Raw genomic sequence first — 27,375 nt, forward strand, 5'->3', positions numbered from 1 at the left:
TCTTTTTTTTTTTTTTTAATAAGATGTCAAAATCTAAGATGGAATGTCACTATGTATATTTGACATCAAAATTTTCTTTAATCGAAGTGTTATTTGCTAACTAGATTTAAAGGTTTAGTGATTTGGAGTCAAATTTAACATCAATGTTAAATTTATTTTTAATTCATTTTAATTATGGATCCCTTATTCTACTAACATTTCAACCAACAAAAATTTTGTTTCAACATTTTTTAATAATTACAACTATTTAAAACTCTATTTAAATAATAAAATAACATTTTACAATTCGGTTGGATAAATATAAAATTTGACATAAGATTTCAGACTGTCACATCAGCTATCAATTATAATTTGACTCTTATAATTTGAGATCTCATTTGGAGATGGTCTAAAAAAATTTATTCTACACTCTCTACAAGTGTATTTTTCTTTTTAATTATAGAAAGTTTGGAGTGCAAAATAAGATTTTTGAATCTCAATAACAATTCACAAGAAAAAATATTTGGTTACTCAAAAGATGAGTATGAATTCCTACTCAAAACTGTTCGTTGCCGATTAATAGAACTTTGTGTTTATGATTAGAACCATTCATTTTATAAATCACATCATAAATATAGCCTATGCAAAAAAAATCAATTAAAACTAAGGTCGTTTAGTCATCGAAATGTATAAAAACAGACGAACGAGATTGGTAAAAGCATTACGAACTGTCTATGTATTTGCTACAATAGATTGACTAGATGACTTTAGTTTTAATTCTTTTTTTTGCAAGATGATCTTTACAGAGTGATTTGTAATATGAATGGTTATATTATAAGCATACTCTGTGATTCCAACACGAAGAATTTTAAGTAGGAGTTCCTACTTATCCTCGAGTAGCCAATCATTATCAAAATATTATGTCTTCCGTCGAATGAGTTGTTTTTTTTTTTGTTGCCAAACGAAAGTCTTTGTCATATTAAATGTTAGATTAGTCACATAGGGAGTTCAAACCCACACCATTATATAATGACTCAACACCTTACACCATTATATAATGACTCAACATCTTTCTACCACTGTGAGAAAGAGCCAATTGTGTTGTATTTTTTTTCTTAAGATAATTACTTTGTTTAGGGTTTGTTAAATGAGTAATTGAATTTTAATGTCAATATGAAGGACAATAATTGAATGACCTAAATGTACAATAGTTTGTTAATTTCTAAAGCATTAATTGATGGTTATGGTCCTGGTCGGTATCAAGGCCCCCCCAAAAAAATCATCAATTGATACTTTTACATTTATTTAAAGGAAAACTAATGAAAAAAATTTGAAAACTTTGAGTTTTAATCAAAATGACAAAAAAGTATTGTAAATGAATAGTACCAGGAGTGACTTTTTAGAGTAAAAATATCATTTTCGTTAAAAGTGAACAGTACCGGAAGTGTTTCGTTAAAACTCCCTTTACTTAATAACCTTAATATTAATACTATGTTTAAATAAGAAAATTTAAGATTATTGAGGAGAGAAATGCTAAGTAAACTCTTTCAAAACGGGGATCTTTATGAACTTTCTACTACCTTACAGTTTAACGTCAATTTCCGCGCCAACATTAAAAAAAAATTGTGACAAAAATATGAGGTGACATAGAGTTTACAGAGAGCTATACTTTTGAAGGAGTCTTCTCAGAGCATTCCCAACGAGGGCTTTATCCTCCCTGAGGCTACTACATTTGTAACTCCACTGAAAATTTTTGTCTCTAAGGAGTTGAAAAAATGGGGCTATATCTACTACAAGGGTTAGTAACTTCATTCATTTGGTAGCAAAAAATTAGGCTACTTCTAGCCCAAAAAGCAAGGGACCCACACCAAATTGAGAGCACAGTCTTTGTTTTTTGTTTTTGTTTTTGTTTTTTTTTTGTTTTTAAGTTTAAAAATGAATGGGCCCCAATTCGAATTCTAAAACATGATTTTAAAGGTTATTTTTCAACCGTTAATGATATGAAAGGTTTATTTTTAACTGTTTGTTAGATTAAGAATACATAAAACAACGGCTATTTTTTGTGTGTTATTGATTAGGAAAAAAATTGTTATGCTTTGTGATTGATTTTCTAGATTGAAAAGTTCATAAAAAAGAAGAAGTGATTGAACATAACTTTGGTAGTTTAGTGACCTAAACCACAGATATAAACAAACAATATACCTAAATTGTAAGGGCATTCCAATTTTGTTATTTGAAAGCACAAACAAGCAAATAAACTTAAATTGTAAAGTCATTACAATGTCGTTATTGAAATGCTACAAATACAAGACTTAGCCTCTCTGTGCATGAGATTAAGGCAAGAGAACATAACCAACAATGCATAAGTGATGAAATTTAATTTTGTTAGAATTTGAAATTTTTTTTAGGTTGAAAGTTCATAAACATTATAGATAATATGTGCAAAAATCAACTTAAGAAAAGTTAAAACAAAACCAAATTGACTGCGTAATCAAATGACTACATAAATAAATATGTAGCTGTGACAACCCGTCCCTAAAATTTCGTTTTTATTTATTTTAATTGAGGGAATTGATGAAAATGCCCTAGAGGCAATGATTTTGACTTCTGTTGACCATCGTCTAGAGGAACGTATGACTTATTCTTTTGGCGTATTTGTGTAATACTCGTTGGTACAGACATTTGAAGTTGTTTCACTAAATTATAGATTTAAAGGAAAATAAACTCCCACCATGTGGGAATTGTAACCAATTAGAAATTAGGGAGGAAGGAGTGGACCAATCAGACAAAAGGGCAAGGGACCAATTAGATGAATATGAGGGCAGCCAATCAAGAAGGTCCTGTGCACTCCATGAACCCAGGTATGATCCGGCCAAAATTTCGGCCAATTTCTACCATTTTTCAGTTGAATTTCCCACATCCATCACCTTCCTTCTACCATCTCCATCCAAATTTAAGGGTTTTTAGGTCCTAACCCGTAAGGAATTTCACTGGAGCACCAGAGGTGCTCGACGGCAATTCCTCCATTCCGGCAAGTTCCACCACCTAAAAATACCCTTAATTAACTTTCCTTGGACCCAGGAACAAGACCCAACTAGTGGTAGAGACGTTGGAACATCGAGGAAGGAGAATCGAAGTTCACCCATTTTAGGGTTCCGGCGGGTTTGAGTGAAATTGGAGCGTTTCCCGGACAAATTGGACTTGGTCACAGGTATAAAATTTTCTCTACTCTTTGAGATCTTCATTTCTGTAAAATTTGAGAATTTTTGGAGATGGTTGAATTTTCAGGCGAATCGGGGCGGCCAACCGCCGTGTGCGGCAGCGCGTGAGCCGAATCACCACATGACCTTTCTAAGCTAATTTTGACATCCCAATTCCATAGGTGAAGTCCGATTGATGAAATCTCATCGTTTGAGCATAGTTTTGATAAAGACCGCTACTAGAATATTATGTGAATTGACGATCTGACCATGGGATCGTCACCAAACTTTAATACATTATAGTATGTAATATTTAAGGATATTAGAAACTTACAGATTGGGAATCTGACGTACGGATCTTCCAGAATTGGATTTGTAAGTGCGTAAAATAAAACATTGACCGCCACTTGAATTGACAATTGGCAGAGATCCAACCGTTGGATCGTAATGAAACTTTAGTATGATGTTTTAGAAGAAAAATGTGGATCTTTGGAAGTTACAGATCGGAACTTCGAGATGCGGATCTTTCGGATTGAGTTACGTAGGGTTGTGGACCCTACAGTTGATCTTTGACCGACAATTGACTTTTGGTCAATGAGTCTCAAATCATTCTAGAACATCATTGGGATGTGTTTTATGTAAGTTATGTGTTCTATTGATAAGAATTCTGAGATGTGACTTAATAATTGTTCTAGGTGAGGATCGTTCGTGATGTCTTGATATTCGTGTTAGGGAGTTGTAACGCGGACCTCAGGTGAGTAAGTCTTTTCCTTTTATCGTATGTAAATCATTGATAGTTCCACAAAACGCTTTTAAATTGATTTATGCATTTTATGCCGTGTCATATATATATATATATGTATATTCTAAAATACTATGATATGGTTGAGTTTTAGATTGCATTATGGTATAACCATATGCATATTACCTACATATAATTGTTGTGAATGCCTTGAAGTGCTAAGGTGAACGCGGGACGTACATGTAAGTTCACGTGAGTTTATAGTATTATTTGAAATGATTAAGTTAGGGCATGACTATATTAATGTTTTGTGCAACTCCAACACTGTCGTACATGTTGCAATGATAGACAACTCCAACATTGTCGTACAAGTTGCAAGGATTGGCAACTCTGACTCAGGTGTTATCATGGATTGATTTATGAGTGGCACATGTTGCATTAGGCAACTCCGACTCAGGTGTTATCATGGATTGATTTATGAGTCATACATGTTGCGTTAGGCAACTCTGACTCGTGGGTTACCATAGATTGATGAGCACTTGATTTATATTGTTGTTGCCGATATGTAGTGATTTGGAATATTCTTGGATTTATTATTGATTACATTTGATTTCATACTTATATGTAGTATGATTTCCTGGAACCTATACATGTATTATAGCGAGGGGTTATATCGTTTAAAAGGTCTTTATTAAAGCTTTATATTCAGGCCCACTCACTCTTGTTTTTATCCCTCCAGGTTCTAGTAGCAGAGTTTTCGTATCGACGAGAAATCGTGGCAAGTCTTGGTATTGAAGATTACCTTCGATTATATGACTTTCGATCCACTCTACTGTACTTTACTTATGCTCTGACGTCACGTGTGAAATAAGGTCATTTCTGCTCACAGCGCACTATCGTGTTTAGGCACTTTTGGGTTTAAATTTATTCACATATTCTACATCACCACACTTTATGGCTTCATCACCTTCTAGGTGTCGGCCAACACATCTCAATTCAGAGTCCTAGTGGACAATCCAGGTCGGGATGTGTCATAGCCCCATTTAGAGCTAGAAAGGAATATATCCCCTCTTTGGGAGAGATTCCTTTTAAGAGCCCCAAAGATTCCTCAAAACTCTAAATGGCTATATCCACCACTTTTCCAGCCTCATATAGAGCCCCTCGTTAGTGCTGCTCTTAGCATTTCTCAAACTAAGGAATTTCAAAATGACGGAAATAGAAATGCTGAATTTTATTTTATAGAATTTGTGAATTTTATTGTTTAGCTAACCTAAAAGAACAAGGAAATTTGAACAAAGGAATTTTTTTTATTTTTAAACTATGCCTCATAGAAATTTGGGAATGACACATATTTATATGGAATTGAAAACTGAGAATTGGAGGTCCCAAATGTCAATTTTTTTTTCATACAAAAATTATAATTTTTATGTTTATAAATTCAAACAAAAGAATTGGTGCATGTCAAACTTTTGTCAAAATTCTAAATTTATATCCCTCATCCAAATATAATAAGTTTGAGCACACTTAATAAGTTTTAAAAAATTCAACTTCACTATAAAAAAAAAAAAAAAAAAAAAAACACTATTGTTTGAATAAACACAACAGACATGAACTTAATCAAGTGGACTAAAATAGTGTGGGAGCTTCGCTTGTCGCTCAACTTTCCTATCCCTCTAGTTTAAATTATCTCATTGTTTTTCTTTATAATTTTCCAGAGAACTATACTATCTAAGTATATAACCCCTCATTGGAAGAGATTCTTTTTTAAAGCCTCAAAGATTTCTCAGAGCTCTAAATTGGGTTATATTCACCACTTTTCCAACTCCTTATAGAACTTTTCATTAGGGATGCTCTTAGCATTTCTCAAACTAGGGAATTACAAAATGACTCAAATAGAAATGTCGAATGAATATGGAAAATTTTAGTTTTAAACTATCACTCATATAAATTTGGAAATGACACATATTTACATGAAATTTAAACTTGAGAATTGGAGGTCCTAAATTTCAATTTTTTTTTTCACACGAAAATTCTAAATTTTTATGCTTATAAATCCAAACAAGGAAATTAGTGCATATCAAACTTTTATCAAAATTCTAAATTTATGTCCCTCATCAAAACATAATGTAAAGCATACTTAATAAGTTTTAGAAATTTCAACTTCATCATAAAAAAAAATTAATTAAAAAAAAACAATTAAAATACTATTTTGAATAAAGAAAACACAACAAACACCAAGAGGGCTAAAACTGAACTTCGCTCGTCGCTCAAATTTCCTATTCCTCTAGTTTAAATTATCTCATTGTTTTTCTTTATAATTCTCCAGAGAACTACACTATATAAGTATAAAAAAAAAATAAAATAATATTTAAACAATCCGATAAGAAGATTAAGACGAGCAAGAAGGATGAGAGCCATGAGACTAAGAATGGTGCAAAGATGGGATCAAAATCTGGCACGAGACGGCAACGATCTTCGTAGCAAAAGGCTTTCTTTGCATCCAAGAAGATAAGGAGTATTAGTCTGCTTAATTTCATTACAATTGTCTATGGTATGTCTTTTCTTCCATTTGTGTTTCGACCACGTACGAGGTAATGACCAGACACGCAACGCAGGGATGGAGTTGGGGTTCTGGATCAGTCTAGGATACCTTCTTGATGTTGAAAAACCTAAAAAACTGAGTTTGCTTCAGAATGAGTAAGAGGAATGCGATGCTAATTCATTGACTTGAAGTCTAATTAAATACAAATGCTAATAACTGAAAGCTAGAAAATAAAGCAACATCTAATCCCACGACTAACAACTCCTAATAATCTGGGATTCTCCTAAGGAATAGGTAAAAGCAATAGACTTCCTAATTAATAGGAATTTATTAAAAACAACTAAATATCTTAACACCCTCCCTTAAACTGAATGCCATCTACGCAATCAGTTTAAAAAGTAACTTGAACAAACTCCAAGTAGTCCACGCAGCTTCTCAAATGCTTCCAGCTTTAGAGGTTTGGTCAGGATGTCTGCAACTTGGTCTTCACTTCGACAATAAACCAAATCAATGGTTTTTTCAGTCGTAAGATCACGAAGAAAATGATACCTCACATCTATATGTTTGCTTCTTCCATGTAAAACTGGATTCCTGGAGAGTTTGATAGTTGAACTGTTATCACAATGAATCACAGTAGGCCTATGTTGATAAAAATGTAACTCTTCAAGAATCCTTCTCAACCAAATTGCTTGACATGCAGAAGTTGCTGCAGCTATGAACTCTGCTTCAGTTGTGGACAAAGTAACAACCTGTTGCTTCTTTGATGCCCATGATATGGCACCTGAACCTATCAAAAACACATGACCGGATGTACTCCGCCTATCATCCAAATCACCCGCATAATCGCTGTCAGTGAACCCAGTCAAAACAGATCCTCCGTTTTTCTTGTAGAAAATACCGAAATCCGTTGTTCCCTTCAAGTAACGAAACACTCTTTTAGCAGCTTTGAGATGCAGCTCCATTGGTCTTTCCATATACCTGCTAATCAGACACACTGCATACATAATATCGGGCCGAGTGGCTGTCAAGTACATTAAACTTCCAACAATTTGTTTGAAGTAAGTACTATCAACCCTCTCCCCATCAAGATCACTTGTGAGCTTCAATCCTGGTTCAGTTGGAGTCCCAACTGGATTACAATTCTCCATGTGAAACCTCTCCAAAATCTCCTGAGCATATTTTTGTTGCCCAATAAAAAATCCAGTGGCTGTTTGTATTACTTCTATACCAAGAAAATATTTCATCTTCCCTAAATCAGTCATGTCAAATTCAGCTACCATAGAATTCTTAAAATCAACAAACATAGCCTCATCATTGCCCGTGAAAATGAGATCATCAACATATAAGCAAACTATCAGGATTTTACCTCCTTCTCCATACTTGATGAATAGAGTATGCTCATATGGACATTTGCTGAAACCTGCCTTTTCAAAGTATGCTTCTATACAACTGTACCAAGCTCGAGGTGCCTGTTTCAGTCCATATAACGCCTTCTTCAGTCTGTAAACCTTATGTTCATCACCTTTTATCACATAACCAGGAGGCTGCTCAATGTAGACTTGCTCAAGTAGTTCACCATTAAGGAAGGCTGATTTCACATCAAGTTGGAAGACGGGCCATGAGTTTTGTGCTGCTAATGAAACCACCAGCCGAATCGTATCATGTCTTGCAACAGGAGCAAAAACCTCTTGATAATCAACTCCATGCTCTTGATTATAGCCTTTCACAACCAGCCTTGCTTTGAACTTGTCAATTTCTCCCTTTTCATTTAGCTTCGTCTTATAAACCCACTTCACACCAATGGTTTTTTGCCCTTCAGGAAGATCAGTTAGCTCCCAGGTCTCATTCTTCTCTATAGCTTGAATCTCTGCATCCATGGCTTTTTTCCACTTTTCTTCTTTCACTGCTTCTGCAAACAATATAGGATCGGAGCCTGCAAATAAAGCAAAATGAGCAGTAGTATCCTTATCAGATAATTCATCTCCACTCACATAATCTATCATCCACGATGGTCTTTTCCTTTGTCGCTGTGGTTCTGAGCTGGATGCCTGATCTTCATTTGGAATTGAAACACTTGCTGATGAACTTGGTGGAACTTCTCCAAGGGACTGATCAGGAATCTGCAATTGTGATTCATGCCCTTGACTTTCGAGAGGAGGTTGCAGTGGCTGTTCAATTTCCCCGTCAACTTCCTCAGGATCAATTGAAATTTGTTGTTGTTTGGTGCTGCTCCAATCCCATGTGCTTTCTTCATCAAACAATACATCTTGACTGATGATTATTTTCTTGGTAATGGGATTATATAACCTGTACGCCTTGGATTCCTCACTAACCCCAATAAAGACACACTTCACACTTTTATTGTCAAGCTTGGTTCTCTTTTCATCTGGAACGTGTGCAAACGCTATACACCCAAAGATTCTGAAGTGATCAACTGATGGCCTGGCTTCACTCCAAGCTTCTTGTGGGGTTATATTTTTTACAGCAAGGTTAGGGCTTCGGTTGAGTACATGAATACACCAATTAACTGCTTCTCGCCAGAAAGTCTTCGGAATATTTTTTCTTATTAACATGCTTCTCACCATGTTCATAATCGTCTGATTCTTTCTTTCTGCCACGCCGTTTTGCTGCGGTGTGTATGCAGCAGTAAGTTGCCTCCGTATTCCATGCAATTCACAAAAGCTTGCGAAGTCATGTGAGTTAAATTCACCACCACGATCTGTACGAAGGATCTGATTGTACTTCCCAGATTCTTTTTCAACTCGAGCCTTAAAGCTTTTAAAAACAATGAAAGCTTCAGATTTCTCTTGCAAGAAATAAACCCATGTTTTTCGACTATAATCATCAATAAAGGTAATGAAGTACCTTTTGTTTCCATTCGATGTTGGATTGATTGGTCCACAAATGTCTGAATGAACCAACTGTAGGATTTGCTCAGCTCTCCATGCTTTTCCTTGCGGGAAAGACTCACGGTGTTGTTTACCAACAATACAATCTTCACACATTTCTGTAGGACAATTAATCTTAGGCAATCCTTCCACCATGTTCTTCTCATGTAGGGTCTTCAAGCCTTTGAAACTCAAATGACCATAACGAAGATGCCACAACCATGTTGGATCTTGCACTCTTGTTGAGAGACACCTCTGAGCATCATACTGAATGTGCAGAGGGAACATACGATTGGCTGTCATTTTTGCTTCTGCTATCAGGCCCTTCTCTGGATGATGAATTTGACACCGGCTTTGTTGAATGATGATGATATAACCCCTTTCTTGCAGTTGGCCCATACTAATGAGATTGCTTTTCAATTCTGGGATATAAAACACACTAGAAATTGTCTGCACAGTGTTGTTTTTCATATGGAATTTGATATCCCCTTTTCCCATGACAGAAATGCAGGAGTTGTTCCCAAGCTTCACAGTTTCTCTGAATGTTTCATCCAAAGTAAAGAACAAAGACTTGTTTCCACACATGTGATTGCTGCAACCCGAATCTAAATACCAACTATCACCTGATGAAAGCTCCGTCTTGTCAGTGTAAGCCATCAAGAGCATTTCTCCTTCAGTCTCAGCAAAATTCACCTTGGTTTCCTTCTCTTTGTCAGGGCATTCATACTGATAGTGGCCAAACTTGTGACAATGATAGCATTCCACACTCGCCTTGTCAAACTGTGTTCCTTGATTGTAAGAAAGTTGGCATCCTCGACCTCGGCCTCTTCCTCGAAATCCCCCACGCCCTCTACCTCTTCCTAGAGAAGTAGTTCCTTCATGAGTAATGACCTTCAAGGCTTGCTCTTCCACAACATGGCTTGTCATCCTCTGCTCATGAACTAACAGTGAGCTTTGCAGCACATCAATCGAAAGACTATCAATGTCATTCGATTCTTCAATGGAACACACCACATAGTCAAATTTGCGTGTCATTGAGCGAAGGATTTTCTCAATGACTGCAACATCTTCCAAATTTTCACCATGAATGCGCATCTTGTTTGCAATCGACAGTGTTCTTGCAAAGTAATCATTAACTGACTCTCCTTCCTTCATGTGAAGAATTTCAAACTCTTTGCGAAGAGCTTGGAGTTGTGCACGTTTCACCCGTGCAGTGCCTTGGTACTTCTTCTTCATTGAATCCCAAATGTCTTTAGCAGTATCCTTCTTGAGGATGGTTTCGAGAATGGCACGATCTATTGCTTGAAACAAATAATTCTTTGTCTTCAAATCCTTCAATCTCTGATCCTCCAACGTCTTTCTCTGTGCTTCTGTCAAGACAGTCTCACTAGCGGGCTCAGTGATGCCGGTTTCCACGAGAGTCCAGTACTCCTTGGATCGCAGAAAATTTTCCATCAACATACTCCAATGATCATAGTGACCATCGAAGCGTGGAATCGCGGGTTGCACAAAGCTGTTTTCAGAAGCCATTGAATATCTTGCTGCGGTAAGAATGAAAGCTGCTGCTTTTTCAAGTCAGGCCCCAGTGGGGGGCTCTGATGCCAATTGTTGAAAAACCTAAAAAACTGAGTTTGCTACAGAATGAGTAAGAGGAATGCGATGCTAATTCATTGACTTGAAGTCTAATTAAATACAAATGTTAATAACTGAAAGCTAGAAAATAAAGCAATATCTAATCCCACGACTAACAACTCCTAATAATCTGGGATTCTCCTAAGGAATAGGTAAAAGCAACAGACTTCCTAATTAATAGGAATTTATTAAAAACAACTAAATATCTTAACACTTGAGGCACTTGGTTTGCTTACATCGGATATTTATTCGTCTGTCCACAAGTTTTCATGAACTTTCTATTAGCTACGGTTTTTCTGTCATTAATACCACTGTATCCCGGCAAAAGCCACGAAAGGTATTCGGAGCAAGAGTACATTTGTAAAATCCTGATATGTCGAACAGGTTATCGCGGTACCTTTGCTTGATGGTACTTGGAGCAACCACACCTACTCGTACCTGGTTTGGAGAATCGGAGTCCTCATGTCTACTATCGGGGTTGCTATGCTCGAAGCAGTGGATCACCTCCAAATGTTCGCGTGACACCGTTCAGTTCTTGATGCTATTGTTTTAGATAAAAGCTGAGTTCACGTAATGAAACATGTTACAGACTATTCTTAGTACTACCCTTTTCTCAGGTTGGAGATCTTTCGAACTTCTTGAATGCAAATTTTTGAGATTCATATTCTTCAAACTGAACATATTTCTAGAAGCACAAAGAAAGAAAACTTCTTAGCAATTCTTGGGTATGAGGTTTGTGTTGTTGCTCTCTGATCCACAAGTTGGGGTTTCATCGGACGGTGGTTGGATGGTACCGACTATTCCAATCAATCACCATGGACATGGACAGAGCTATGGGGCTGGATTGTTGCATTTCCATGGATACCTGCAATTTATACCGTGCATTTTCAACCGGATTATGCTTATGGATTGAGGTAGGGTTCCTTGGTTCACACTCTACTATTGTTTCGCAAACTGAATTTAAGCACACAATTAGAAAATTAAGATGTGCTTTCTTGTATCATCAATTGTTCAATACTTTCGAGGGGTTGTTTACCTTAGTTCCTCATAAAAATTGTTCATCACTGCAGATTGCAGCGATGCGTGATGTTTCAGCAACGGAAACAACCATAATTTATGGGATGGAGCCACTCTGGGGTGCTGGTTTTGCTTGGTTTCTCTTGTTCTTGGAAAATAATTTATTCGTCTTGCTATCCCGATTAGTTACGTTTACAAAGGTTTCTACTGATCAAAACAAACAGGGAGTAGGATAGACCTATAGAATAAATCAGCTCCATCTTATGTCAGGTGGAAGCTTACTGGTGCAGATTTTCGGGTCCTCGCCCCCGAAAGAAATTACAGAAGATGGTAATGAGAAAGGTGATCTCCAACAAGTTCCAGTCGAGCATAAATTACAAAACAGTCTCTCTACTTCACCGGTTGTTGTCAGATCTGAAAAAAATGTCACAGATTTCTTCAAGCGATCTCTCCTAATTCTTTCTCCATATGTATAAGTACAAGTTTGAAAGTAGCCAACAGATAATGCATAGAGAAAAACTTATCAACCATACTTATCATAACAACTGAAGAATACAAACTCCAATTCCGTTACATAGCGGCAAAAGTTCAAAGACATCACACCACAACAGACTAGCAACTAGAAATACTAAATCACGAGCAACATCGTTTAAAATACATAGTCTAATAATAAAACACAGGATATGAAGATTATCAGAAGGATCAATTCTTCTTGGCAATGAAGAGGCCCCAGGGTTACGCCAGTGAAGAAACATGGTAGGTCCCATCACTCAAAGGTGAAGTTGTATGACTCCGAGTTACACAGGAGAAGAAAATATATACATCACACACCGATACTAACCGTGGCTAATGAAGCTGTCTGACACTGCTTTCGGCAGTGAAGCTGGGGGTATAACATAAATATGTCACTGCTCCTCAACTGTGTCCTATGGCCATAGACGTCTGATACCCGTGTTGTGTGGATGCGTTGTATGATAACCCACTAGATAAGCACCGAAAACATATCTCAAATCTCATATCGAATTTGGAGCTCAAAAACTGAAAGTCTCAACACATAAATCCATGATAATTCACATTTGTAAATCCATAGAATTCCATATATGAAAATCCCTTAATTCATAACTCATATTCGGACACCGTAATATAAATCATATTCATAATCCATAGAGTTTCATAAATGAAAATCTAATAATTCATAACCTTTGGTAAAACGTAAGTGCGATAAATCATAACTATCTCGTAAACCGTAAATATAGAAATCCAGAACAACAATATATATAAAACATATTCAAATCATGACGTGTGAAATGTATGCTAGGCTAATATTTTATAAAGAAAATATGTAAGTTTAGAAGGGGTCCACTCACATATATTTTGTTGCACGGGAGTTGCTTGAGCTAGCGAGGATGGAGTCACTTTCCACCGATGCACCTAACCACAATTAGGGATCATTTAGTAAAACTCTACTAAAATGTTAGAAGTTGAGAAAACGGACGGTGGATTCGAATTCGGCACGTTGAAAATCATTTAGTAAAACTTTACTAAAACGTTAGAATTTGGGAAAAAGGACGGAGGATTCGAATTCGGCATGTCAAAAAACCTAAGGAGGGACCTCATGTTTTCCCCCACGCATCGCCGCACGAGCCACCACGAGGTGGCAGCTCGGAAGGCCACACGTTGCACCACATGGTGGCCGGCAGCACCGACTCGTTGGAAAATTCAACAACTCAAAAAATTTCCAAATTTTATAGGAATGCAGATCTTCATGAGAGGAACAACTTTCATACCTGAGCAGAAGTCCAATTCGGCCAGGAAACACCTCAAATCACCCTTGATCCGTCGAAAACCTTTGAAATTAGTGGTTGTCGATTCTTCTTCCTCAATGTTTTGACACACCAACCAAGGCTTGGTACTTATTCCTGGGTTCAAGAGGAGTCGAACCATGGTGGTGGTCGACGGTGGTGGTTCCAGAAATGGCGAATTGCAGTTGTGCACCCATTAAGACTGATCGATTTCGTTCTTCAAAAATATGGGGTTAAACAAGTGGAATTTAGGTGGAAATGGAAGATGGAAGGTCGCTGAGTAGGTTGTAGGTGGTGGCGAGGATCAATTTGTCAAGAAAACACCGGAATCGACGTCGGGGTGTGTGTAAGAATCAGGTTGGGTTGCGGGTCGAAGGGAGGTCCGAGTTGGTTCTTTCCTACCCTTATTTCCCTCATTTCTCTTCTCTCCCATTGGTTCACTCTCCTCCTTTTTTCATCGATTAGGCAGCTTCCCCCTTCCTTTTTGTCATCTTCTTTCTATCATAGCCACATACGTGGCACCATATTGATGCTCTAACAAAATCTGGAGCCTTCCAGATTTATGGTTAAATGACCATTTGCCCTCAACTTCGTTCGTTAATAACTCTTTCGTTATAATTCCAAATTCGATTCCATTTGTGCCCATGCGTTCGTAGCGACGAGTACTACAAGAATATGCCAAGGAAATGAATCTTACGTGACACGACAAGACGGTCAACAAAAATCAACGCTTTAGGGACGGGTCGTTACAACAATGTAGTTATTTAAATGCCACAAACACAAGACTTAGCCTCTCTGTGCATGAGATTAAGGTAAGAGAACTAATCCAACGGTGCATAAGTGATGAAATCGAACTTTGTCAGAATTTGTTTTTTTTTTTAGGTTGAAAAGTTCATAAAATTACAGATAACATGTCCGAAATCAACTTAAAAAAAGCTAAAACAAAAATAAATTGACCACGTAATCAAATGACTACATAAATAAATATATAGCCTCATATAAAGCCCGAAAGGTATATAGCCCCTCATTGGGAGAAATTCCATTTTAGAGCCCCAAAGATTTCTCAGAGCTCTAAATTGGGGTATATCCATCATTTTTCCAGCTCCATATAGAGCCCATCATTCGAGATGCTCTTAGCATTTCTCAAACTAAGGAATTTCAAAATTACAGAAATAGAAATGCCGAATTTTATTTTCTAAAATTTGTGAATTTTATTTTCTAAAATTTGTGAATTTTATTGTTTCATTAACCTAAAAGAACAATGAAATTTGAATACGGAATTTTTTTATTTTTAAACTGTTACTCATAGAAATTTGGAAATGACACATATTTACATGGAATTCAAATTTGAGAATTGGAGATCCCAAATTTCAAATTTATTTTCACGCAAAAATTCTAAATTTTTATGTTTATAAATCCAAATAAGAGAATTGTTGCACATCAAACTTCTTCAAAATTCTAAGTTTACATCCCTTATTCAAACATAATATAAAGCATACTTAAAATACTATTTTGAATAAAGAAAACAGAACAGACACGAACATAATCAAGTAGGCTAAAATAATGTGAGAGCTTCGCTCGTCACTCAAATTTCCTTTCTCTCTCGTTTAAATTATCTCATCGTTTTTCTTTATAATTCTTTCAGAGAACTACACTATCTAAGTATATAAAATTGAAGAAATATTCATCTCCATTGGTTCATTGATTAATAGGAAGCGTATTAGGAAGAAACTCGTGATTTATTTATAAATAAGCAGTTTTTGGTTTGGGCCTTTGTGCTTGCTTTGTTGTTTTTATGGAGCTCAAGTTAAAAAACTAATATTACCAAGGAGAAAGCGGCCTTAAGACCATCTCCAACCGAAGGGTCCAGAGGGCCAGAGGGCCGAAAATAACCCAAAAACCGTCTCTAACCGAGGGCTAGGCCAGAGAACTCTGGAATCTGAGAGGGTTCTATGGAATCGGAGAGGGCTAGAGGGTTGGCCATTTTTTTTTTTGCTTATGTTGGATTTCCTATTGGTTATAACCAACAGGTTTTCTTTGAATATATTTTTTTTAATAGTTTTACTATTATTTTTTATTTACAAAAAATTTCCTATAACTTCTATTTTTCATATATTTTTTTCCTATAACTTTTATTTTACAAATTTGTTTCATATTTTTTTTAAAACTTCATTTTTTCCTATAACTTCTATTTCACAAAATTTGTTTCATTTTATTTTAAATTCTATTTTTTTTTGGGGTGTTTTGATATGGGTCCAATTTTATAAGCCTGTTTTGAATGGAATCCACTTATATTACATAAGCATAAGTGGGGGTTAGTAAGTACAACAATCATCCATGTCAGCAATTAAAATGCACATAATTTACCAACAAAATTACAACAAGTGCCATTAGAGCCCTTAATCAGGTCTCTTGCAGATTTGTCTCTGTTTATTCAAAAACCTTATCCTCCCATCTTTGAAATTGGTTGGGTTCGTATCTAGCGGAAACCTTGAAACAAATCTCCTAAATCCGTATGAAGCTATGAAAGCTATAAAATTTCTCCCAGTATATGATGAAAACAGAATAGGGGAAGATTGGGTCCTGGCCTCCCGGTATACTTGGAGAACAGGTACTTTAAAATTTTTCGAATTATGCATTGGATCAGTTTTCTTTGATACCTGTTTTCCCCCTGAAGTATACCTATAGAGCACATCTCACCATATTTTTTCCCCCTGAAGTATGCATTGGATCAGTTTTCCTTTCTATTTAGGTAGTTTAAAGACTTTCAAATCTGTAGGTATACCTGTAGAACAGGTATTGTTTAAACCTGTAGAACAGGTATTTTAAAATTTTTCGAATTATGCATTGGATTAGTTTTCTTTGATACCTGTTTTCCCCCTGAAGTATACCTATAGAGCACATCTCACCATATATTTTTCCCCCTGAAGTACACCTTCTGTGCATTGGTTTTTTTTTTTTTTTTTTTTTAAAATAAATGAGAAGCATATCAATGAGAGATGATAGAAAGGGATTAGGGGGATTCTGACTGTGGATTTGGCGATGAAATGATGGAACTCCAATCCATCCGAATTCTTACCTTGGTTTTCGAGTGTTTGAATTTGAAACTTTGTCTATGCATCATTTTCAAGATACGATTCTGGTGAGAAGAAACGTATTCCTGCATGGTGTGTTTAAGCCTTCCTTAAAAATAGATTGATAAGAAATTCAAAATTCAAAAATTGTTATCAAGAAATCTGGGAGAAAGATGAAAGACCACTAAACAATGAATTTGAATTCTGATAAAAATTTAAAACGTGGGTAATATATGGACAACGTGCCAAATCTATAAGAGGGTAAAATAGTAATAACAATGCAAAAAAATCAACCTAATCAGAAAAATTGCTGACATGGAATCCTAATCATTGGAGCTAAGTCAAAAATAACTAAAAATTGGACTAATCCTAATATTAGGCTATAAAATTGGACCTATTTCAAGTTTCCCCTTTTTTTTCCCTATAACTTCTATTTCACAAAATTTGTTTCATATTTTTTTTAATTCTATTTTTTTCTATAACCTCCTAAGCCATTATACAACATTAAATTAAATTAAGTAAAATGAAACAACATTAAACAATTTTAATAACATTAACCAACATAAAAAAAAAACATTTAACAACATGAAACTTAAACAACATTTAAGTTGTAGTTTTTAAATAATAAATTATGTTTGGCCTTCGATCGGAGACGGTTTTTTGTGACAGGACTAAAACGAGTCATCTAGGCCTCTGGTCCTCGGTTGGAGACGGAGGCAAATATGGCTATGTATTGTTTATTAAAATATTAATATCTTGAAGAATCTTAGAGGGCCAGAGGGCTAAAATGAGCCATCTGGCCAACCCTCAGTTGGAGATGGCCTAAGCAGCCCAGCCGCTCTCTTATCCATGATCCAGTAATGGTGCTCATGTAGTGTTTAAGGTTCTTGGTTCGAATCTTCAACAAAAAACGCGTGCGTACTAAACCTCTCAAATATTAGAAATAGAATGCACATCAAAACAAGCCCCTCTTTGATTCGTAAAATATTGGTATCCCCTAAAGGAAGGATGACAAACAGCTCCAAAGTGCGGTACTCAATTTCAGAAGGAAAGAAAGAAAGAAAGAAACTATTCAGGTGGCGCTTGGATCGGTTTTCCTTTCTCTCTTAGCTTGGCCACCGATTGTTTCATGGCCTCCTTCCTCTTTTTGCTAGCTAGGACTTTCGCTATAACACCACTGACGTTCGGGTCCTTTTTCTCCTTCTCCTTCTCATCCTCCGCCGGAGGCGGTGGAGGCCTTCTGGCTGCCGCATTTGCACTTGAATTTGGGTCGCCCACAGTGAAGCTCAGTACAGCGCCCGCCAAAGCCAAACCCACATTCCTGCATCATCAACCCCCACATCACACTAGCTTGTCACAAAAAAGATTCATAGCGAAAATCCTCGACTCTTTTAAATGTAATAAGAAGTCATTACTCTATTTTGACGTGATTTTAACGAGTAAGCATTGCAATTTTGCCGAGCTGTTTTTTTTCCATGTAAAAAAGAATTGTAATGATTTAAATATAAGGAGCCAACCATTGTTCTGTACATATAAATGCACATGTTGGATAGAAGGTGTTTGGCATGAATGTACAATCAAATACTGACCTCCTGTGAACGGTATTATTGTTCGCGGCATTGGAGTCATCGGAAACTTGATCGGAAGCCCTGACGTTTTGGAATCCCACTGACCGGAAACGAGTGGTCTTTTTAGCCGCTGCTGTTGAGATTGATGTTGCTGCGGCAGTGGTAGGTGGCGGCGACGCTAGCGAATGCGCCATTATCTCTTTGTCACTTAGAAGCGATGTTGTACTCTTCTAGTCAATAGTAAAGATCTGAGGAAAACCTCATTTGGAAAAATGAAGATTTAGGTGTAATTGAGCAAGCAAATCCATTGGTTGCATCCAGATAAGGTTTCCCTTCTTGTGGGCCAACTGCTTCTATGGGATGGTTGATTCACCACCTTTCATCAACAAGGTCATTTCCTTGCAGAAACACGAACCTCCCTTCATCTGTATCACTCCCCAACTCAACTGAGCCTACAATCGCATCAAAAATTGGGAATACGGCATATACCCGTCAGCGGGTTTTTTTAGTATGAACCGAAAAATAGTATGCACCGGAACCCCTTGTTATTGGATTCTAAGCCGTTGGATACTTGACCACACATTCAACCGTTCACTCACCTAGTCCAAGATAACAAGGGGTGGGCGGATAGCACAAATAGTGAAAGCGAAAACAAAATATAACTGGCATAACAGCATTTGTCAAAACTTTAGTAGCGCTTCTCACTTGAACCTCCTGACGAGACACATATTCAAATGTTTGAATTATAAAGATAACAGAGTTTATAGATTTTCATTCAACAGATGTCCTAAGGGTGGAAACAAACTAGGCCACATATCCGATTGAATGCTTAGTACTCATCATCATCATCACTGTCGTCATCGTTGCCAGCGTCATTGAAGGCCTTCAATCTCTCAACCAACTTCTTCTTCCTCTCATCAAAGGTGAGCTTTTTGAGGTTGTATCTGTTGCACAAACGAAAAATGGAATCATTTGGTAACTTCTTCTTACTGAGCAAGAACACTAACCAAATATTCACTCCTCCAAAGTGACTAACTTGCAAGCAATGAAACAAGGCCTCAATTTCAAACATTGAAAACTGTGCATGTACAGTAATCAATCAAACTTTACCTCTTGTGTTCTTGAGGAGCAGGCTTTTCAGTCTTCTTAATTGTAGGATCAGCACGGATGGCAGCATGAACTTTCTTGTACAACTCCTCGATGTTATCCGCTTCAATTCCTTTCTTAATATATTCACTGAATTGACTTTGATACTTCTCTGGCTCATCCTCCGCCAAGGTCTTAAAAACAAACGTAAGTTTGAGCATCAAACATCAATATTTTATGAACGGTAAAGTAAAATGGATATGCTTGACAAGAATACTTAACTGTTCTTGGACACAACGTCCATACAAGTTCAGTAACAAATAACTAAAATTTTGACCAAATTACATTAATATTCTAAACCAGTCAAATTAATGCTAATGCATGACATGAATATTCAACTCACCCTCATGTAGGCAGCAACATGGCCACCATAGATGTACTTCCGATGAACCTCTGGGTCAAGTTGCTTGCTATCCTTGGAGAAACCGGCAAACCTCTTTTCACTGTGAGGGATATCCAACCCTCCATCCAAAGCACCCTGCAATCAATTGAATATTTTTCAAATCGGTTTAAGCACATACCAAGTGGATTTAAAATTCAGACTTATTGGGGAAAAGACCATGTAATGTATAACGAGGGAAGCAATATGAAAATGATGTACTACCAGAGGTTAACATACAATTCATCAACATCCGCCAAAAGAAAGGTTTTAATCAAGTTTTCTTGAGATAAAAAAATGCTAGACAATTGAAAGAATAATGACTGACAAATAAAAACTGATAATCAGAACCGTCAACAAAACACATCGGTGTAAACAATGAACAAAACTGAATTATGTTTAAAAAAAATTGACCACATAATACAAACTGGCAGCATAATATGGTATTCTACCTTCAACGCACCGAATACACGATTTCCTGTGGTGGTCCTGATAAGACCTACATCAAGAAGAGCACGGAATGGCCTTCTGCTGTCAGCTGGCTCTACAGAATAGTCCTCACCAGTAGCCTGAAATACCAGATAAATGTTTTTAATAAAATCAGGAAATAAATTGCAATGAAGAAAATCAAACGGGATAGAGAGAAATAATCACACACTACCTCAACATTTCCCTCATATTCATCATCCATTTCAAGCTTCTTCAACACACGACGAGCCAAAAGAAGGCCAGTGCAATAGGCTGATCATAAAAATAAGGTTACTAACCCACAATAGTAACTCATATGTATAGAGCCAGAATGGGAAAGCAAATAAATACAACGGTGGAAATACCTGCAGCATAGTTTGTAAGACCAACTTCGAGCCCATAGTGTGGGAGCTCATGGGCATAGGCAGCAGCAAGAACCAAATCACCAGCAATACTGGCAGATATAATTTGTGCAACAATATCCTTGTTGGTCTAACAACTACGTTAAGGTGAGCATCACGGATAATGGAGGTAAAATCAAGATTATCAGCAAAATTGTAATTAGAAAAAAAAAATAGCCATTTCAAATTCAAAGTTGGTATCTATAAAACAAAAAACACTATAAAACCTTAAAGGTGAAGTGCCGATTTAGTGAACTATTGCCTTAGGGAAAATTAGGTTCCCGAATTATTTTTTGGGTAAAATAAGTCCCTAAATTCATTAAAAATTGGTAATTTCATCCCTACTATTATATTCAAAGTTATTTTATCCAGTTTTTCGTCAATTTAAGTCACTTAACACACTTTAGAGTGTAATACCGTCATTTTCTTGCCTATAAGCCCTCAACATTTCATATAGGTAGCAAATCTAACATCTAATTTATCCTCCGAAGTTAACTCACAGTCCTTCTTATGAAGAAAATACAAATTTACCCTCCAAAGTTAACTCCATACACTATTTCTTTATGAAAAACTACCAATCTACCCTCCAATGTGTATCTCATGCAAGTAACATGACTTAAAATGATGGAAAATTGAATATAGTAGCTTCGAATATAATATTAGGGATGTAATTGGCAGATTTTTATAATTCAAGGACTGATTTTTCTGAAAAAATAGTTTAGGGACCTAATTTTCACTAAGGTGATAATTCAGGGACTAAATTGACAGTTCAGCCAAACCTTAAATAACTATTAACAAAAGATGAATACAATGAAAGAAAGGCCCAGATGGTGGTTGACAAAAGGATACAAATCTCACGACAAACCGATACTTGGGTGTGTTGTACTTGTTCTTGTCTTGGTTAATAAGCCTAATCCTGGCTCGGTAGTCAGTCTTTCCCTCTGGACAACATTCGCTTTCAAATTATCAGAATGTACACTAACATTAAACAAAATGGGAAAACAACTTATCGCAAAAGCCGAAATGAATACCTCGCCTTCTCTTGTACTTGACTTGGAACCTCTTGAAGTAGGCCCTTGATTTCTGAGCTTTGGCGAAAGCCTATGACGAATAATTGAACAAACCGTTTAACAAACTCCTTAAAAATTACAAACAAAGGACAGTTCATGCAGCAGAGCAAAAATCCCACTAAAAAATGTTAATGTTTCAGAAAATGATACAACATTGCAGCAGATCTATCTCGATGAGGCAAATCAATACAGTACATGCCAACCCTAACAAGAAATAATAATCATGGAAATCATAAAAGCTCAAATTTTAGATCAATTAATTGGGAAATTTAACATAAACTGAAAGGTAGGGCTAATGAAATGGATAGGAAAAATGTACTCTTTTAACCAATTTTCCGAGTAGCCAAACAGAAAATAATCATGCTATTTTCTCGCAAGACAAAACGAGCAAACACAGGCAGAGAACTTTCAATGGAAGTAACAGAGACGAAGTGAGGAAGCTCACCATCGCAGAAGATCAGCAGCCGAGAGCAACGAGACGATGAGAGAGAACCGGCTAGGGTTTTTGGATTCAGAAGGCGAGCTTTTACCTGCCAAATGGATTTAAGGATCGACGGCTGGAAGTGATGTTTGGTTTAATAGGGTTTTTGTGATGTGATGGACGGCCGGGATTCGATGTGGACTTTGGGCTGATAACAGCATTCCCAACCGTTTCTGTAATTGTGATTCGACAAGTACAAATTTATTGACTCAGATGACGAATTGAAATTTATTGATTCATACTTCAGGAAAAGGATCTCGCCAGATATTTTTCAGAAGATCTTAGTCGGATTCTTTTTCTGGGAATCTTAAGAATTCTGTGATCGTGATTGTTCATCATAATGCGATCAGTTTTTATTAAATATTATTTATAATTTTAAATTTCAAATGATTTCTGATCATACGATATACGATGAATAATTACGATCACGGAATTCCCATTATTACTTTTCATCATGCGACTTCTTAAAATATTTCATTTTTGGAAAAATGTTGACAGACACATATTTACAGTAAAAAAATGTTTGAAGAGTGGGATAGAAAGGAAATGGATTCCTCTTCGGATTCCTTCATTCTAATCTGCCAAATCAGGGAATCTGTGCCGTTGAAATTTGATTTAACGGATATAAACATGCCGTTGAAATTTGATTTAACAGTTATAAATAGAAGCCTACTTTAAAAGTTATAATAACTTCAACCATTGAATTAAATTTCAACGATACAGATTCCCTGATTTGGAAAATTAGAAGAAGAGGATCCCTTTCTGGATGGAAAGTCTCTTAAACTTACAGAGTGCAGGACATTCAACTTATTTGACAGCTTTATTTGAGCACAAAAAAATCATATGTAGCACTTAAAATTTAGTTTTGTGGACTATTAGAAACGTTCTAATAACATTAAATTTTCAAAAGAAATGATCTTTAAACATCTTGATTAAAAGCGTTTTTAAAAAGAACATTTTTGAATCCCAAAAGCATTTAAAATACTTCCTGAAAAAAACACATAATTGATGCATTTTGCAAGAAGCACTTTTACTTGCTTTTTAAAGATTTACTTGCACTTTTGCTATATTAATTCTAAAAACATTTTGATAAAAAATGCTTTCAGCTATTTTAAAGCCACTTCAAACAAGCTCTTTTAAGTAGTGAAGGGAACTTGAGTGAATTTGAGCATTGCCGAGACTAAAAGCTTGCCGAGATCAAAATCTTTCACAAAAAAATTAATGCACGAGTCCAACACTCGCAGTAGGAAATCAAAACACTCAAAACAAAATAACTTAAATAGCATTGTCAAAACTTCTGTCGCATTTTTAGCATGAAACTCAAAACATGAAAAATGTTCAAATGTCTCTAAATATTCCCAATGAATGCCTTCACTCGTCATCATCGTCGTCCTCGTTAGCTGCGTCGTTGAAGGCAGTCAACCTCTCGACCAACTTCTTCTTCCTTTCATCAAAGGTAAGCTTCTTGAGATTGTACCTGTGACACAAACAGAAAATTTCATATAAATAGACACATCAAATGCATGTACATTCAAACAAAGAAACCACGCCTCGAAAAAAACACTCATAACTATGTAACAGCAATTGTTCCAACATGTACCTCTTGTGCTCCGTAGGCGGCTGCTTCTCAGTCTTCTTAGGGGTAGGATCAGCACGAATGGCAGCATGAACTTTCTTGTACAACTCCTCAATGTTATCTGCTTCAATACCTTTCTTGATATATTCGCTGAAGTGAGTCTGATATTTCTCTGGCTCATCCTCCCCCAAAGTCTAAATAACAAACAATTATAGGTTTCAGCAGGCAATATCCGTAAAACTTGAGAAACAAGTAATTAAGTTATGGTAAACAAATATCAGTGAAATTTTAACAGTGAAGTAAAAAGTGATGTGTGGCATAAGTAATCAAAACCCACATTCATGTATGCCGCAACATGGCCTCCATAGATATATTTGCGATGAACCTCAGCGTCAAGCTGTTTGCTATCCTTGGAGAAACCAGCAAACCTCTTCTCACTGTGAGGGATATCTAAACCCCCATCCAAAGCACCCTGTAACCAAATAGCAAAAATTAAATCCCTTTAGCATATTCCGAGAAAATTAAACAGAAAAAAAAATCAATCTCATTCTCAGAAAGAGCATCACATTCATAGCACGGAGAGAAATATGAAAATGAGGTACCGCCAGAGATCAGCAAACAATTTCACAAACATTACAGCATGATATGTTCAAAATTTCAAATCTAAAAAACTTGACTTCATCATAACAAAAAGGTTAAAATGGCAGCATAAACCTGCTACCTTACCTTCAAGGCACCGAATACACGATTTCCTGTGGTGGTCCTGATCAGGCCAACATCAAGAAGGGCACGGAATGGCCTTCTGCTCTCAGCTGGCTCCACAGAGTAGTCCTCACCAGTAGCCTGCAATACCAGATAAATTTTAGAAAACACCTAGAAAAAGAATTCAAAGGGAATCAAATTGAGATTGGGCATACAGATAATAACTACACACTACCTCAACATTGCCCTCATATTCGTCATCCATTTCAAGCTTCTTCAACACACGACGAGCCAAGAGAAGGCCAGTGCAGTAGGCTGATCATAAATATACTGTTATCATTCGACAAGAGGAACTAATGTATGTAAACATAATGGAGAAAGCAATAAATACAATGGCAGATATACCTGCTGCATAGTTTGTGAGACCAACTTCAAGCCCATAGTGTGGCAGCTCATGAGCATAAGCTGCAGCGAGAACGAGATCACCAGCAATGCTGGCAGATACAATTTGGGCAACAATATCCTTGTTGGTCTAACAACTAGATTAAGGTGAACATCACAAATTACGCAAGTAAAATCATGTTTTACCACCAAAAAATTTAATAAATAAAACATCCATTCTAAATTTATACTCAGTACCAAGGTAAGACAGAATCGTTAACCAACCTTAAAACATAATTTTTTTTTATCAAAACACAAATATAAAGTTAAAACTTGAAAAGCCCAAAAGTTAGCTGACAATTTTCAGGATACAAATCGCACAACAAACCGATACTTGGGTGTGTTGTACTTGTTCTTATCTTGGTTAATGAGCCTAATCCTGGCACGGTAGTCGGTCTTCCCCTCTGTGGACAACATTCAAAAAGAAATTATCGTATGCACAATAACAATTTGCGAAATGGAAAAACAATTTATCATGAAACAAATTAATACCTCTCCTTCTCTTATACTTGACTTGAAACCTCTTGAAGTAAGCCCTAGACTTTTGAGACTTGACGAACGGCTATGACAAATAATTGAACAAAATGTTTAATCATTCCTCAAAATTTAAAATACACACACACATATCAGGTCAGTGTTTCAGAAAATTATTCGACAATGCATAGAGATATATTTTAATGAGGGAAAACTTAACAGTACATACTAATCCTAATAAAAATAATCATGGAAACCATAAAAGCTCAAATGTTAGATCAATTAATTGGTAAATTGAACATAAACTGAAGCTAGCCCTAATGAAATGCATTTTAAAAAGGAACTGTTATTAGCACTCCAAAAATCTCATTCTACACTCCTCACAAGTGTATTTTTCTTTCTAATTATAGAAAGTTTGGAGTGCCAAATGAGATTTTTGGAGTGCTAAGAACAATTTCCTTTTAAAAATGTACTCTTTAGACTTTAACTAATCTTCGGAGCAGCCAAACAGAAACTATCAAGCTATTTTTTCTGGCACCGAAATTAGCAAACAGACACAGAGTATTTCCAATGGAAGCAAAAAGGACAAAGTGAGGGAGCTCATTATCGCGGAAGAACAGCAGCCGAAAGCAACAAGAAAAAGTGAGAGAGAACCGGCTAGGGTTTAACGTGTCTAATGGATTCAAGGATCCGCAGCTGGAAGTGATGTGTGGTTTGATCGACGGCTGGTTTACAGAAAATTTGTAGGGGCTTTCTATTTATTAATTAAATCAATTTAATCCGAAAAATTATACATAATTGAAACAGAAACATATATTGCCTAGTGTAAAATGAAGAAAAAAATCATACAAAAACAAAGGATACAGAGTCCAGAAGAAAATAAGAAACACTTATCCATTACTCTAATGAATGATTACTGCATTTTATTTACGAGATTAAAAAGTACATAGGCATAAATTAGTTGAGATGCAGGAAACGGAGGCGGAGGGAGGAAGCTCACCATTGTTGAAGATCAGCGGCCGATCGAAAGGAGAGCAACTGAGAGACAAAGACTCGGCTAGGGCTAGGGTTTTTGTAGTCAGAGAGTATGGAGGGGCATTGTAGTCGCTTACTCGTTGGAGTTGAGCCCTGTGGGTTGGATGGGCTACTTCGTGGCCCAAATTTACCTTATAAATGGGTTGAATTGAACCTACAGCTGGGCTTTAGGTAACGCATGCGATGACAGCGGAAATAGGGCCCATTTGAAACTTCTTAGTTGGGCTTTATTTAGATCTGAACCCTTAGCTTTTATTTTATTTTCTGTCGGTGCGAACTTTTCAACTCTGCCCATATCTTCCCTGTCTATTTTGTTATAAATTTGGGTCAATCATGAATAAAACGTTTTCGGCTATTTTTAAATCACTTTCAAACGAACTCTAAATAGATATGGGCATATAGTAAATCATCAAATTAAACTTTCATTCTAATTCCCGGAAAAAAAAAAAGCAATTAAATTCCATCAAGCAATTGGCTGAACCGAACAATTAAGGGCTCGTTTGGATGAGTTTTTAAAATGGCTAAAAGTGCATTTAGAGAAAATATTTTTGAGTTTCAAATGCACTTTAAGTGCTTTTTACAAGAAGCACTAGTTAGGTGTTTCTTCTAAGAAACACTCTTTAAGTGTTTTTTTAGAATTTACTTGCATTTTTACCAAGGATTGGTTCCAAAAACATTTTTACCAAAAGCGTATTCAGTTATTTTAAAAACACATCCAAACGAATCATAAGTTTACAAAGTTTAGTATACTGGGCCAA

At 36.3% G+C, this 27,375-nt stretch overlaps 3 protein-coding genes across 3 annotated transcripts; all 3 read right to left on the reverse strand.

Annotated features, from left to right (window-relative positions):
• Positions 1 to 17,836: 17,836 nt before the first annotated feature.
• LOC137736878 (uncharacterized) lies at positions 17,837 to 18,957 on the reverse strand. The gene is made up of 2 exons (XM_068476187.1): positions 18,466 to 18,957; positions 17,837 to 18,197 (listed from the first exon to the last, which is right to left on the reverse strand). The coding sequence occupies exons 1-2, from the start codon at positions 18,636 to 18,638 to the stop codon at positions 17,945 to 17,947; spliced, it is 426 nt and encodes a 141-aa protein (XP_068332288.1). The 5' UTR covers positions 18,639 to 18,957; the 3' UTR covers positions 17,837 to 17,944.
• Positions 18,958 to 19,092: 135 nt separating this feature from the next.
• On the reverse strand, positions 19,093 to 22,474 carry LOC137736869 (large ribosomal subunit protein uL18-like). The gene is made up of 9 exons (XM_068476175.1): positions 22,354 to 22,474; positions 21,870 to 21,939; positions 21,688 to 21,779; positions 20,803 to 20,929; positions 20,631 to 20,710; positions 20,422 to 20,538; positions 19,934 to 20,068; positions 19,555 to 19,724; positions 19,093 to 19,388 (listed from the first exon to the last, which is right to left on the reverse strand). The coding sequence occupies exons 1-9, from the start codon at positions 22,354 to 22,356 to the stop codon at positions 19,274 to 19,276; spliced, it is 909 nt and encodes a 302-aa protein (XP_068332276.1). The 5' UTR covers positions 22,357 to 22,474; the 3' UTR covers positions 19,093 to 19,273.
• Positions 22,475 to 23,652: 1,178 nt separating this feature from the next.
• On the reverse strand, positions 23,653 to 26,669 carry LOC137736886 (large ribosomal subunit protein uL18z-like). Its single transcript, XM_068476198.1, has 9 exons — positions 26,583 to 26,669; positions 25,601 to 25,670; positions 25,421 to 25,512; positions 25,073 to 25,199; positions 24,903 to 24,982; positions 24,692 to 24,808; positions 24,303 to 24,437; positions 23,990 to 24,159; positions 23,653 to 23,866 (listed from the first exon to the last, which is right to left on the reverse strand). The coding sequence occupies exons 1-9, from the start codon at positions 26,583 to 26,585 to the stop codon at positions 23,761 to 23,763; spliced, it is 900 nt and encodes a 299-aa protein (XP_068332299.1). The 5' UTR covers positions 26,586 to 26,669; the 3' UTR covers positions 23,653 to 23,760.
• Positions 26,670 to 27,375: the final 706 nt, after the last annotated feature.

Source organism: Pyrus communis, chromosome 1 (assembly GCF_963583255.1).
Source record: "Pyrus communis chromosome 1, drPyrComm1.1, whole genome shotgun sequence".
NCBI classification, from domain to species: domain Eukaryota; kingdom Viridiplantae; phylum Streptophyta; class Magnoliopsida; order Rosales; family Rosaceae; genus Pyrus; species Pyrus communis.